The 15,874-nt window shown below is 36.9% G+C and overlaps 1 protein-coding gene across 2 annotated transcripts in view; it reads left to right on the forward strand.

The window, feature by feature from the left end:
* EIF5B (eukaryotic translation initiation factor 5B) overlaps nt 1-15,874 on the forward strand; it is a 53,867-nt gene that overhangs the window by 19,998 nt on the left and 17,995 nt on the right. The window contains exons 4-10 of one of the 2 annotated variants that reach the window (XM_004615796.3): nt 482-1,151; nt 2,562-2,779; nt 3,276-3,426; nt 10,238-10,336; nt 11,372-11,461; nt 12,513-12,587; nt 14,486-14,778. In XM_004615796.3, the coding sequence (XP_004615853.1) occupies nt 482-1,151; nt 2,562-2,779; nt 3,276-3,426; nt 10,238-10,336; nt 11,372-11,461; nt 12,513-12,587; nt 14,486-14,778 (1,596 nt within the window). The remainder of the gene's footprint in view (nt 1-481; nt 1,152-2,561; nt 2,780-3,275; nt 3,427-10,237; nt 10,337-11,371; nt 11,462-12,512; nt 12,588-14,485; nt 14,779-15,874) is intronic. The other variant, XM_055120099.1, reaches the window with a different exon arrangement.

Raw genomic sequence — 15,874 nt, forward strand, 5'->3', positions numbered from 1 at the left:
AAAGCTTTGTTTTCAAAGATTTATTTGGGAATCTTAAGTGTAGCTGGTGGTAGGTTGCTTAAGTATAAAATTGATTCATTTGGAGGTATATTTCCCATTTCCATTTTAAATTTCTGTATGATTTCTTTTGCATATTTAAAGTAATGTATTTGGATAAGCCTTAAAGTAATGGGAAAATGGTACGTGTTTTTCTTTTCATTTAACCTTTATGCATTTTTGCCATTTGAAAGTAAGTAAATATGTTCTGATATTTAACTTTACATTATTTGGATTCTGAAATATACCATAACTGTTAAATGTATCTGAGACTTAGGCTAGCTTCTGGCACTTGACTGAGTTTTAAGTTCTTATAAAAATTTAAAAATCATACCGAAGACATTTTCTTATGTGTAATTAATGAAGTACACGAATCTGATTCATCTCAATTGTTTCAAAAAATAAAAGAGATTCTATGAGTATCTAATGATGGCCATTTTTCCAGACAACCGAGAATAATGAAGAGGAATCTATCTCAAAACAAGATAAGAAAAAGAAAGGACAGAAAAACAAAAAGCAAAGTTTTGATGATGATAGTGAAGAATTGGAAGATAAAGATTCAAAATCAAAGAAGACTGCAAAGCTAAAAGTGGAAGTGTATTCTGGAAGTGATGATGATGATTTTAATAAACTTTCTAAAAAAGCTAAAGGGAAAGCTCAGAAATCTAATAAAAAATGTGATGGATCAGAAGAAGATGAGGATAACAGTAAAAGAACTAAAGAGCGTTCTAGAGTAGATTCTTCCGGTGAGAGTGGTGATGAATCAGATGAAGTTTTGCAGTCTAGAAAAGGACAGAAAAAAAATCAAAAAAACAAGGCAGGTCCTAATGTAGAGAGTGGGAATGAAGATGATGACTCTTCCTTCAAAATTAAAACAGTGGCCCAAAAGAAGGCAGAAAAGAAAGAGCGTGAGAGGAAAAAGCGAGACGAAGAGAAGGCAAAACTTCGGAAGCTTAAAGAAAAAGAAGAGTTAGAAACTGGCAAAAAGGATCAAAATAAGCAAAAAGATTCTCAAAAAAAATCGGAAGAGGAACCTGTTAAACCCAAAGTGTCTCTTGATACTGGAGCAACCCTGGTCTCTGAAGAGAAAGGAGACACTCCCACCGCTGCTGAAGGTTGGTAATAATATAAGAAAAGGGGTGAAAAACATTGATTCATATTTAGTCTATTTTGAACATTACAATGTCATGATGATGATGATGATAGCCCCAAGGTAATTTCTATATTGGTTAAAAAAGTGCCAATTTGTAAGAGGTACTTGGAAAAGTGTAGCTGAATAGTGCCGGAACTTTTGCCCATGAATAGTCTTTGAATTGAATTGTTTGTATTGTTTGAATTGTTCGTATCCAAGAGGTATCATCTTATGAATCTTTTAAATGGTCTATACAAAGTCAAGAATTTTTAGTCACTTTAGACTATGAAAAGCATTCTTTTTGCTCTTGATAGACAAAAATTGCCTAATGAAAATTTTGTTTTTCCTTTTGACAACTGTGTTAAATCAAAATTCTGTTTTAAAATTATTTCAAACTGAAAAACATGCTAACATTAGTGTGGTTTTTTTTTTCCAAATATAGTGAGTCATATTTCTGACCCAGAACCAATTACCTAAAAGCTTTTGAACTAAATTCTTTACTTAGAATTTTTTAAAAAACCACATGATTCGCCTTTTTTGGGGGGGAGGGGGGGAGTTGTTTGTGTTTTGGGGCCACACCTGGTGGTGCTCAGGGCTTACTTATGGATCTGTGCTCGGGGATCCTAGTGGGCTTGGAGGATCACATGGGATACCAGGGATTAAACCTGGTTCTGCTGGCACCTGATTTGCATTAATTAGATTGGAAAACATTTAATTGATATAACTTTGGGTATTTTTTTAAATTGACAGATATTTCTTTTTTGTCTATTTTTTTGTTTGGGGGCCACACTGGTGGTACTCAGAGCTTACTCCTGGCTCTGCAGTCAGTTGTCACACCTGGTAGGCTCCGGCTAGGCATATGGCTTACGGGCTGTACTGTCCCTCTGGCTGTATTATCAGGTATCTTTGAGAGAAACATGAAAGTTTCTTTAGTGGAATGCTGTAAAGTTCTTGAGTATAACTTTATTTTTGTAAAAGTATCATTTTTACTTCTTTGTGGAATCATAAAAATTTAGGGTTGAAATTTAGATATCATAATTTAAGTGATAGATAACAGTATTTTCCTACTGAAAGGATCCTCTTGCATTCTTATGTCCCTTAGGACAACTCAGGGCAGTGCCAGCTTTGTAGATGTCTCAGAATCCCAAACTGGTTATTTCGAGCTCTTTTTGGTTCTCAGGTACATAGTGCACAAGTTTTCAGGATACCTTGATGCCTGGAGTTGCTAGCTTGCTGTTGGCATCAACCTTGGCCTATTATAGTTCTTGAATTTTGGAGTTAATTGTTGCCGTAGGAAGCATGAAAGGCAAGCTCCCTACCTCCCATACTCCCTTTCCAGTCATAGTAGGAAATAACTTTTTACAAACTCTTGTTGTATTATTCTTTTTGGTAGATGAAAATGAAGGGGACAAAAAAAAAAAAGATAAGAAGAAAAAAAAAGGAGAGAAGGAAGAAAAAGAAAAGGAGAAGAAGAAAGGACCTAGCAAAGCTACAGTTAAAGCTATGCAAGAAGCTCTTGCTAAGCTTAAAGAAGAAGAAGAAAGGCAGAAAAGAGAAGAGGAAGAAAGGATAAAAAGGCTTGAAGAATTAGAAGCCAAGCGCAAAGAAGAGGTATGTCTTAGGGGAAGTTATTGATTTTGATACTGCATTTAACTTAAAATTTCTATAAATTAGTTACAAACCAAAACATTGTTCTAATAACATGTGATGGGGATGAAGTGATAGGTTTAAAGTCCTTAACTTGCATCCTCCTGATCCTCCATTAGAATCCCTAGAGCACTGCCAGGGGTCATTCCTGAGTCCAGTGCCAGTAATAGCTCCCTAGGATCACCGGATATTACCTACTACCCATTACTTATTATTAAGTAATAATAAGATGAAGAGGTACAGAAAATTCTATCTTTAGTGAGTTTAAGAAAATAGTTGCCCATGTGTCTGACATTGCCAATGTATAGTTTAATATACTAATTAACCTTACACAGAACATTTACAATATTTTCATTTGGAATCTCTTAAAACTTCGCTTGCATTTGAAATTCTGGGTTGATACTTAAATTTTATAATTCAGCTGGCTAATACAATTTTCATCTGACATGTTTATTTGTAGGAAAGATTGGAACAAGAAAAAAGGGAAAGGAAAAAACAAAAGGAAAAAGAAAGAAAAGAACGTTTGAAAAAAGAAGGGAAACTTTTAACTAAATCCCAGAGAGAAGCCAGAGCCAGAGCTGAAGCTACTCTAAAACTTCTGCAAGCTCAAGGTAATTCTGCCCTGCCACCCCCAACACACATGCACTCTCTCTCTCTCTCCCTCTCTCCCTCCCTCCCTCCCTTCCCCCCCCTCTCACTTTTCTTGTTGTTTTAGCTGTAACCTGACTTGATTTACTCACAGCAATTCTTGGGGAGACCCTCTGTGTGGTTCCAGGGCTTCTTGGTTGCAAAGCTTGTGCTCCAGTTCTTTCAGTCATCCCCTATCCCTAGCAGTGCACTCAAGACACTTTCAAGCTAACGTGTTTCTTAAAAAGTTATGTTGCTGTTAATGGTCAGAGAGATAATCAGGATTCCTATAAACATGCTATGAAAAAGCACATAAAAACATAATAGTTGGGATAATTTATTTTAAGAAATGACTGCTGTGATGAAAAATATATATAAATGATAATAAGTTTGTTTATTTCCCCCAATCAAAAGTAAAGATTGTAATAAAATCAGTCCCAACTAGTTTTAGCAGTTAGCAACATTTACCACATTTGTCCCCTTCAACTAAGTTTTCTTTCTTGGAGTATTTTAAGGTTAATTCAAGATAGCATTTTATTTTTTTTTATATTTATTTTACTTTATCACTTAAAGAAGCAGAGTGTTAGTACGTATTACATTCAGTTTTCATAGAATTACCTAATTTTATGTTCATATTTTATGTTTTATTTTTGTTTTACTTGCCTCCAAAATCTTTTCATAATTGAGTTTTTAAAAATCAGCATCAAAATAGAGCTACACATTGCAGTTAGTTGATAAGTCTATATCTTTATATCTGTATTTGTTTATTGGTGATAAAATTTCTTATATTCTGGGGCTGGAGCAATAGCACAGCGGGTAGGGCATTTGTCTTGCACGCAGCCGACCCGGGTTTGATTTCCAGCATCCCATATGTTCCCCTGAGCACCGCCAGGGGTAATTCCTGAGTGCAGAGCCAGGAGTAACCCTTGTGCATCACTGGGTATGACCCAAAAAAACCAAAAAAAAAAACCCAAAAAAAAAAAACTCTTATATTCTGGATTTAATTACATTTTGCTGATTGGCATAGTGTCAGGTACTTCATATTACTTCATGCCAGGATGCATACGATCTAATTTTCTTCTTGTGGTGCCAAGGTTCATACATTGATATATTTAGTAGGTCTAAATATATATTATGTATATATATTTAATAGAAGACCCAAATTTGAACCCTGGCATACGATGATCCCTGAACACCTCCAGGAGCTATACCTAAGTACAGAGCTGAAAGTACCCTCTCTAAGCACGACTAGGTGTGACTCAAAAATTGAAAACAATACAAAACCCAGAAAGCACTTAGCATCCATCCTGGTGTTTCACATAGATGTATCTGACCCTAGTGTTTTTCCTTTTTTTTTTTTGCTCAAGAAATACGTTCTTTTTGGTTCCATATTACCTAAAAATAAAAATAAACTCCTCATGAGATACCAGTTATCTTTCCATGTTACCTTCTTGGCTAAGAATAACTATCACATATATATCATTTGGAGCAATATAGAGCTTATTCATTGAACTAAAAATGCATAAGTATCTGTAGATGTTTTCAGACACTTATTTAGAAATATGTAGCACATTGCTTTTCAGGTGTTCTGTAGACTAAAGTTATGACTGCTAAGCACATAGTAACTTGACCTTTTATATAATGAGCTCAGTTTAGATAAAGAACCTCTTCAAGAATTTGATTATAATGTCTCACTTTGAAGGGTAGATGGAATATTGAACACACAAATCTTGGTGTTGATGACATAAAAAGCATTTTATTAAATAATTCTTAACTAGAGGACCTGTGAGTTGATGGTTCTCTTGCATTGTCGGGTCCACTCTTCTAGTCATTCAGCTCAGTTTTCCCGGAGATCCCTGCTTTTATGAAGTAGTATTGGACGTGGAAAATTCTGGTACTCTGATCATATCCGCATCGTCAGCTAGCTTTGTTTTTGTACTTCAGTGTGCTTGCTTGTTTATTATAGCTGCCTTATCAGGCATAGGTATGATTTTACAGTTGTAACCACTAATATTTAAATATATATGTTCATAAAGTTAACATTGAGTGATAATTATTCAATTTTTAAGAACTATTAAAATTCCATATTAAAGTTTTGCTATTGCCTTTATTGTAAAATTTCTGCTCTTGGTGAGATAACTTACTAAACCAGTAGGTTTAGTTTTATGAATGGAGAGGAAGGATTGTAAGAGAACAATTATATTAATAACTTTGTTTCTGTTGACATTTGCCATTAACTGTTTACTGAGGAAGATGTATTCCTTTAGACTCAGCAGTATTATTTGCAAATTATGTGCCATTGGTTCTGTTTTAAATTGACATGATACTTTTTCATTTTAGGTAAGTCACTTTTTAATTGAATCTTATTTTTAATAGGTTTATTTTTTTGAGTGGGGTGAGGGGACGGTTTGGGCTGCATCTGTCAGTGCTCAGGGCTGTTTTCAGGTATTTTATTGGGTGCCAGGGTGCAAACCTGGCTTGACATCTTGGAGGGTAAGCTCCCTATCCACTGTACTATTTTTCCGACTTATGAATATTTTTTATTTTGGGGTTTATGTGTTCATTGTTTTTGGACCACACGTGGCAATGCTCAGGGGTTACTCCTGGTTCTGCACTCAGGAATTATTGCTGATGGTACTTAGGTACCATCAGCATGAGATGTTGTGGATAGAACCCGTGTTGGTACCCTACCTACTGTATTGTTTCTCTGGCCCCTTAAATATTACTTCTTTTTAATTACTTAGAAAGCTCATTATAAATGGGAAAAAGTAGGCTTAAGTCTGTTTTTATTTTTATTTCCTGTCTGGATGCTAGAGGCACTTCCCCCCTTTTCCCTCCTCCACATTTTTTGAGTGTGGGCCTACTTGGTGGTGCTCAGGGTTTACATTTGGCTCTATGCTCAGGGATCAGTCCTAGGAGGGCTGGGGACCATATAATGTGCTGGGAATGAAACCCAGGTACAAGGCATGTGCCCTACCCACTGTACTATCTGGTCCCGGGTTCGATTCTCAGCATCCCATATGGTCCCCTGAGCACTACCAGGAGTTAATTCCTGAGTGCATGAACGAGGAGTAACCCCTGTGCATCGCTGGGTGTGACCCAAAAAGCCAAAAAAAAAAAAAAGTAAAATAAAAAGATTTTACAAGAACTTTTAGAAATGTAGGGGGGAAATTTTGATTATTTTTTTTAAAGAGACAGATCCTAAAATAATTTGAGATCGTTTTTAAGAAAGACCTTAAAAAATTTTGATCGAAGTGGTGTTTAGCCACTTGAGGCTTTGTGTGGAGTTGGTGATCACTCTCCGTGGTGTTGTGGAGAACTGAGTACTGCTGCAGGTGCTGGGGATTGTACCTGGGCCCCCTGCGTGCAAAGTATGTGTCTCCCAAGCCCAAATCAAAATATTTGTTTCCTTTACCTGTTTTGTTTTTTGGGGTGCTATATCTTGTGATGCTCAGGGGCTTCTCACATTTAGTTTTGGGGACCTTTGATATGATATTTAAACCCACAGATTCTGCATATAAAGAAAGTATGTATTCTTTAATTATATAAAAGCTAACTCAGTTTATCTTGGGTGTGCGTATCAAATTTATAGCTATAACATTTTTAAGATGAAGACCTTGGAGAAAATACTTGGACATTATGTTAGGCAAAGAAATACTTAGTTAAGACTTAAAAGTCTATATATGATAGGAAAAAATTGTAACTATTGATGAAGTCCAGTTACAAATTTGAGAGAATCTAGACAGTATCTTCAAGTCTCTTATTTCAGAAAGGATTACAAAATAATATGACTCAGCATTCAAAAATAAGTCAAACAACAACCTTTTAAAATTATGTATATGTTTTTAATTGAATTACCATTCAATACGCAGTTACACAGTTGTTTGTGATTGGGTTTCATCATATTCCAACTCATGTTGAGTCACTAGTGTACTTTTCCTACCAGCAATGTCCCCTGTTTCCCTCCCTCAGACCCCCACCTGCCTCTATAGCAGACACTTTTCTTCTCTCTCTTCCTGCCCATCCACCCCCACAAACCCTCACCTCTGCCAACTTTATTTTTTGAAATGGCAGTTTTGAACAGAAACTTCAATAACTTTAACTGTATCACTGTCATCCCGTTGTTCATCGATTTGCTTGAGTGGGCGCCAGTTACATCTTCATTTGTCCCTGTCATGTGCTGGTGTAGCCCAATGGCGTCTGCTTGCACCAGGAACACGAAGAGCATGTTGTTGTTACTGCTTTTGGCATATCAAATACATCACGGTAGCTTGCCAGGTTCTGCCTCTCAGGGAAAAAAATAAATAAAATAAAAATAAAGAGTTTGCATGGCTGCGGCCACGCACTCCAGGAAAAAATGCTTTGTTTTATAGTCTCTGGGTCTTGGCCGTTGATGGGATTACATGGGGAGAGGGCGGGGGTGTACTTTGTGGGTGTGGCTGCCAAGCTACTGGAAAATTGGGGATTTGGGTGGAGGAGGCCCATTCCAAGTCCGAGCAGGCTTAGAGATCTCAGCTACAGGTCGCACACCTGGGTTCCTCTCACAGTTCCTTCATGGATGAGGCTCGTCCAGGTGTGTGAAGAGTGGCCTTGAGCATGGCTGTGTCTGGGTTCTGGAGGTTTTCGGCTGCCGGGGCTCTGCTTGGGGCAGGGAGGGAGACTCAATACTCCCCCCTCTGAGGGGGCCCCGGTGAAGACAGCCTGGCGCGGGGGTAGGAGGCACTGCGTACCTGGAACATTAACAGCATGAACTCCTCCATCTTCTTCTGTCTAGATTATGAAACTCTTCTGCATTGTATGTGCAACAAACTTTATTTTCATTTCTGTGTTATATTCAATTCATGAACATCCCATAATTCACACATTCTGTCATTGACGTTTTGCTCCTTTTCAGTTTGTAGTAATTTGAACAAAGCTTCTCTAACATATTTTTCTCTCATGATTCATCTTTTTGTTGATAACAAATATTTGAATTCCAAATCAAAAAGCTTTTAAGACTGTTTGTACAAAAGTTACCTCCATTTAACTCAACTTCTAACTTACCTTGCAAGTTTTTTTCTAAATTTTAAAATTAAATACCATGATTTACAATACTGCTGATAATAATTGTTTTATGCGTACAATGTTCCAACACCACACACTCCACCAGAATTTCCACTTATCTCCATCAGTGGTCCAAGGTCCCTTTCCAGTTCACTTCCTGCCTCCCCTCTGGTAAGCTCAGATCCGTAGACCAGTAGACTTTGGCCTTTTTGTTCCCTTACGTTTCTTCATGTCCCACATATGAGAGAGATCATCTGTCACTCTCCTTCCGAATGACTACACTCAGCATGAAGTTGACCATTTAGTTCCATACACACAGCAGCTGTCACTGTCACTGTCATCCCGTTGCTCATCGATTTGTTCGAGCGGGCACCAGTAACATCTCTCATTGAGAGACTTCTTGTTACTGTTTTTGGCATATCCAATATGCACAGGTAGCTTGCCAGGCTCTGCCACGCGGGCTTGATACTCTCGGTAGCTTGCCGGGCTCTCCGAGAGGGGCGGAGGAATTGAATTCGGGTCGGCCGTGTGAAAGGCGAAAGCCCAACCGCTGTGCTATCGTTCCAGCAGATTGTATTATTTCATTCTGCTATTTTTGATATGAGCCATTCTCACTAGTGTGAAATGATATCTCATTGTCATCTTGATTTAGTTTTCCCTAATGCTAAGTGTGGACTGTGAGATAGCACAGCAGCTAGGTCGTTTGTCTTGCACATAGCCGACCCGGGTTCAATTCTTCCATCCCTCTCGAGAGCCCGGCAAGCTACCAAGAGTATCCGGCCCTCAAGGCCCTCAAGGCAGAGCCTGGCAAGCTACCTGTTACTGTATGCCAAAAATAGTAACGAGTCTCACAATGGAGACGTTACTGGTGCCTGCTTGAGTAAATCAATGAACAATGGGAAGACAGTACAGTGTAGTGCAATGCTAAGTGAAGATGAGCATTTTTCCATATGCTTATTGGCCACCATCTGTCTTCCTCTGAGAAGTGTCTATTTACAAGAACTGTAAGAACATAACATTTTTTGGCATGTGGTAAATTTAAGATCACAAGTGTTAAGACCATGGTGCATTGATAAGAATACACAATTAATTTGAAACGAAAATCAACTGTTAGGACTGTCATGTATTACTTGTGAAAATGTAAAATTGTGAAAAACTCTGGAAAAGTTATTTTCTTATCAAATTAATATGTTCCATGATTGACACTTTAAAAAACTTGTCCTCCAGGAATTGTTTTCACAAAAAACGGCATAAAATTGTTCATAACAGTCTATAATCTCTAAAATAGCCCCAATAGGTTAATCAATAAAGAAACCTGCATATGGAATGCTACTAAGCAAAAATAAAAAGCGAAATATCAGCACATACAACATTGAATGATTCTGAATTCCATTGCAATGCAAACCCAAGCTGTGTATGGTGTTATTTTTGTGGCAATCCAGGAAAAACATCTTTTGGGATGGATAGTATTCGTTGATTGCCAGAGTCTCACAGAATGATTGATCTGTTCTGTATCTTTATGATTGTGGTTTCATAATTGTCTTTGTCAAACATGGACATGGACAGAAAAAGAATTTCAGCACATGAACATCTTAAAACATTTTATATGAAAGTTTTTTCCATGAATTTTCTTTTATACTTTAAGGTATATATCTCTCTCTGAAGTGGATGAAATGTTATCTTCTAAAATTGTTCTTTCTTAGCTGCTAATACTAGTGGTAAACTTTTAAATGTTAAATTTTTATTCCTCAGGTGTTGAAGTGCCATCAAAAGACTCATTGCCAAAGAAAAGGCCAATTTATGAGGATAAAAAGAAGAAAAAAATACCACAACAGATAGAAAATAAAGAAGGTCTGCATTTAAAATTGTTTGTGATTTAGAAACAATTCTGTGCCTTTCCTCCATAATCGTCAAAATTTCTTTCTAAAAGAAATTAATGGATCAGGGGCCGGAGTGATAGCACAGCGGGTAGGGCGTTTGCCTTGCACGCAGTTGACCCAGGTTCAATCCCCGGCATCCCATATGGTCCCTCAAGCACCGCCAGGAGTAATTCCTGAGTTCGAAGCCAGGAGTAACCCCTGAGCATTGCTGGGTGTGACCCAAAAAGCAAAAATAATAATAATAATAATGATAAAGTAAAATAATTAATGGATCAAAAATGCATATGGAAACCTATTTTCTTTATGTCATTCTGTTTTTTTTTGTTTGTTTTAGGGCTACACCTGGCAGTTGTCAAGGGTTACTTTTGGCTCTCCACTCAGGAATCACTCCTGGTGGTGCATAGGGGGACCATATAGGATGCCAGAGTTCGAACTTGAGTAGGCCACTTGTAAGACAAACACACCACTCACTGTACTATCGCACTGGCCCCTCTTAATGTCATTCTGAACTAGTTCATATTACAGATAGACTCAACTCTGAAAAATTACCTGTAAATTTACTTTTTTTTTTCACGTACTTAACAACTTTTTTTCTTTTGTTGAGAACATTTAGGATTTAATTCTTAGCAACTTTCAAATATGTGATAACAGCAATATTTACTGTAATCATCATGCTGTGCATTATATTCCCAGGATATAATTTTATATCTTATCACTGAACAGAAAGAAAAACTGTTGTTTTTCACTAAAATTTATCACTGCTGTATTTTTAGTTTTTATTTTGGAGGGGCATAGGAGTGAACTCCAGAGCTGCTCCCAAGCAGACTCCTAATGCTGTTACTATACCTCATTGAGCTATCTATTTGGCCAGTATTTGAAAGTTTTCTAAACTTCCTAAAGAATTTAGATTTTCAAGGCTGGTTTTTAATACAATATTTAACTGAGTAGCCTCATAGTAGTTACATATTGAAGTAGCACTGTTAACTTGGTTTCTTTTCTTTTTTAGTATCTGAACCAGTAGAAATAAGTTCTACTATAGATATTATGGAACAAGGAGTACCTGAAAAAGAAGAAACTCCACCACCTGTGGAACCAGGCCAGTAGCATTGACTCTTGTATTGATGTGTTCTGAATTGTTTAGTTGTCTCTCATTAGCTCAGGGACTTTGAGTCTCTGGCAGACTCAAAGATTTCTCATTGCTTACATTTCTGAACCATTTATTTTAATTTCTACTTTGATTAAAACATACAAGTAAAAGTTGAATAGTTCTGTTCCTTTTTGAGTATCAGATATTTGGTTGAGAGAATAGAGATTTTTGGTTTCTTTCTAAGCTAGTCCTTAATTCTTTGGAAGCTAATTTTAGTTACTTTCATTAGAAAGTTTAATTGTTGGGGCAGGAGCAATAGTACTGTGGGTAGGGTGCTTGCCTTGCATGTAATGGTTCTGTGTTCACTCCCTGACATTTAATATGACCCCCTGAGCACTGCCAGCAGAAATACCTGAGTGTAGAGCCAAGAATTACTAGGAGCATCACCAAGTATGGCCTAAAAACAGACAAGCAACCTGCAAAATATTCTGTAATTGTTTTTTGTATCCTGCCCAGTGATAATCAGGGGCTAAGCCTAATCATGGTACTTTGGTGGACCACATCTGGTGCCTGTAGTCAAACAAGGGTCATGGCAACCACTGTGTTAAGTTTTGTAACGTCTCTCTGGCCTTACTTAGAACTTTGTAAGAGCCATAACATTTTAAAATCAGCGTAAAATTAGTTTCTACTTACTAAGCCAGTAAGAGGATTCAGCCTATTTTGGAGAGTATTTCTCTTTCTTTTTCTTTAAGATAAATACTGTAATTTTTGTTGTTTTCTTACATGGGGTTATAAACCAAATAGATTTGGGGACCACTTCTATAGGAACAGTTCAGTGTCTGAATTTCTAATATTTTAATTACCTCAGATATAAAATCTGGGTGGCTTTATGTGTTATATTCAGAATGCTAAAAATTTTTTAAGTACTTAATACATTTTAACATAGTATCTGTGACTTCAAAGTAATTGCATATATATTCATCGCAAAATCTTTAATTGTTCTACTTTTTTTTCTAAAAGTCTCATTATAGATATTTATATGTGTCTGACTTTTTTACAGAAGAGGAAGAAGAAACTGAGGATGCTGGATTAGATGATTGGGAAGCTATGGCCAGTGATGAGGAGAGAGAAAAAGGTGAGTAACTTAAAAGCATACGTTCATAACTAACATATCTGTTAGCATGAGTAGTTTTCTCAAGTAGTTTTTTTTTAATGTTTTTTTAAAAGTTTTTTGTCCACACCTGGTTGTGCTTAAGGCTGATTCCTATCTCTGTACTCAGGGATCACTTCTGGTGGGCTGGGGATTGAACCTGGGTCAGCCATTTCAAGGCAAGTTCCCTGCCTACTGTACTGTCTTTCCAGCTCCTTCTCTGTTCTTTTTTCTTTTTTAGAAAATTTTTATTTTAAACTCCATGATTTACAAAGTTGTTCATTATACATTTGTATCAAGCATGTAGTGTTCGAACACCATGCAGTGTAACCATCTCTCCACTGATATCACCAGTTTCTCTCCTGATGCCAACTTAAACCTTAGGCACATAAATTTACTTTATCTTACTTCAGTGAAACTTTAAGAACTGGCAAATAGAATGATCAGAAAATAAATCATTTAGAGACAGTGATTACTATATGATTTTGATCTATGTAAATAAGAAAGTTAAAATCATTTATAATAAAATAAGGTGCTTGTTTAATTTACATAGTGTATCTTCAACTCTGGAATCCAAAACATATTACGTTAAATTTTATTTTATACTTGGGTCTCATTATAGTAAGAATCATGTCTCACCTGTCGTTAATAAAACTTTTAAAACAAATCTGTGTTAGTATATTTTGGACTTTACTTGGAGTAAAGCTTATATGTGTAAAATTTTCCCTTACATTTTGTATAAATACTGTGGTTTACAAAGTTATTTTGGATGATTTATTATTGTAGCACTGTTGCACTAACCCAGGTTGGCTGCTTGCAACAGTGCTACAGATTTATTATAGGCATTCAATATTTCAATTCCAATCCCACCACCATTGCATCTTCCCTCCACTATTGTCTCCAATTTTCCCAAGCACCCCTTAAGCCTGCCCCCCTAGCAGGCAATCAGCAATTTATTTTATGTTGCTTGTTATCAATAATTTGCTAACAAAATGATCAAAAAAAGTTTCCTTGGAAGAAAGTTAGTGAAAATTGTTGTGTCACACCATGAAACCATTAAGTACTTGTATAAGAGATCACTAAGATGTTATAAGTTAAGCCTTCTGTGTTTATGTTTTGTTATTTGAGATTAGTTGTCTTCTACTTTACTTTATCTGGTGTGCTACTACTGGTTTATCAGTGTTGTAAAGTTTGAGGAGGTCTGTACATTTTAATGAGGTGATACAGCTGAAAGTTAAATATTTAACTGGGTGGCGACTTTGGGAACTGTGTGTGACTGCCCTGGCTTCTGGAAGTACAGGGAGAAGGGGAATGAGTAGCCTATCCTAATTCTACCGAAAGCCTGGAGATCTCAGTCACTAACCTGCATTCCTCAGTTTTTCACCAGACGTGAGGCTGGGTCTTAAGGCAGTGGAGTCTGGCTGGGGGCATGCCGGCCTTTTTGGAATGTGGGAGCAGTTGGCTGTGGGGGCTCTGTTTAGGTGGGCACTGGACTGACCTGTCCCATTCCAGAGTGCCCAGGAAGACTCTGCCATGTGTGGGTCATGAGAAAAATCTTCTGAGTCTTCTTGATCTCTTGAGATTTATTTTTGAGTCTTTGGATTATGGCCAGTAGAGGAGCTTCCATGACACCAGAGGTGGTTCATGGGCATGATTGCCAGGGCTTCTGGAAGTACCAGGAAGTGGGAGGAGGTAGCCCATCCTGACTGCTGAAAGTCTGGAGATTTCAGTCACAAAAACCACTTTTTCCATTTTTAAAGGGCTTCCCTGTATTGAAGCTATAAACCAAAATTTGAAATGACTTAATAGGTCAGAGAGATAGTACAAGGATTAAAGCCATCCTTTCACTTTAAACTTTATTTTAAAATTTGTTTTTCTGAAAGAAGGAAACACTGTACATATAGAAGTAAAAGAAAACCCTGAAGAGGAGGAAGAGGAGGAGGAGGAGGAAGAAGAGGAGGAAGAAGAAGAGAGTGAAGAGGAAGAGGAAGAGGAAGGAGAAAGTGAAGGCAGTGAAGGTGATGAAGAGGATGACAAAGTTTCAGATGAAAAGGATTTGGGGAAAACATTAGACAAAAAGCCAAGTAAAGAGATTAGCTCAGAATCTGAGTATGACTCTGACGATGATCGAACCAAAGAAGAAAGGGCTTATGACAAAGCAAAGCGAAGGATTGAGGTAGTTATAATTTCTTTCTCTTCACTCACATCTCTGTCATCAAGATTCTCATACTTACAGCTAAAGTATGTAGATAGTATCGTTCAGATTTTATAGTGCTGAGACACTACAAAAATAATAGGTCTGTGAGTCTGATCTCACCCAGCAACCTCACTCCTTACCAGATTAGAATGGTGACTGTTTTCATCGATTTTTATTTTTGTTTTACTTTGTTTTTGTTAATTTAATGATGTGCATGAATACTCCGAGTATATGTACTTTATTTATAAGACTATAATGTAACACTAATACTCACATATTTAATATGTGATACTTTAATACACCTACTTAATACTCAATATTAAGGCATCTTATAACTTAAGTATTTAATTTGATTGGTCAGTGAGGTTTCATAAAGTTTAAATATCTACCCAGCTATTGTATTTTTCTGTTCTGTTTAATCGGTAGACCACAAGATTTCAAAGTTACAACTGTGTAATTTTGTCAGCTTAGCATAAATACACATGAATAACTACTTGTTAGCATGCAAACTGTTTTAAAACTAAAATATTTTAACTTTTTATCTTCTAAATCATTTAAATTTTTCAAAAGAATTTTTTACTATTTATATATCTTGCTTATCTTTTCCTTTCATAAAGTCTGGTGAGTGAAAATTTCTCGAGTATTTAAAGAACTAAGAAGATCTACTATAAATTGAGATTTTTTTCCAGCCCTGGAAATGTTGACTTTTTTTGCCATCTGCTTCTTTGTTGTGAAGAAACTTTTTTTATGGTGACTTTTTTTTTTTTTCAGAGTGTTGAAGATTTTGTCTCACTTAGCTTGAAAAGTTGTTTCAGAGAACTTCTGGCACATTTCCCCTCCTCCTTTCCATACCCTTGTTGTGCTGATGGGGCCTCATAAACACCTTTGGTTGTATTGTTTGTCAGAGGACACACAGTCTGGTTTTGGTGCTCAACTTTCCACTGCCAGGCCTGCGTGTTTTTTAAATTGTGATGCTCCCCAGGTCACACCTTCATTGCTTTGTTTGTGCACAACTGTTTGTAGTACCAGTGCCAGGGTTCCCAGACAACAGATATGCTGGCACCTTACTTGGTAC

Source organism: Sorex araneus, chromosome X, assembly GCF_027595985.1.
Source record: "Sorex araneus isolate mSorAra2 chromosome X, mSorAra2.pri, whole genome shotgun sequence".
NCBI classification, from domain to species: Eukaryota; Metazoa; Chordata; class Mammalia; order Eulipotyphla; family Soricidae; genus Sorex; species Sorex araneus.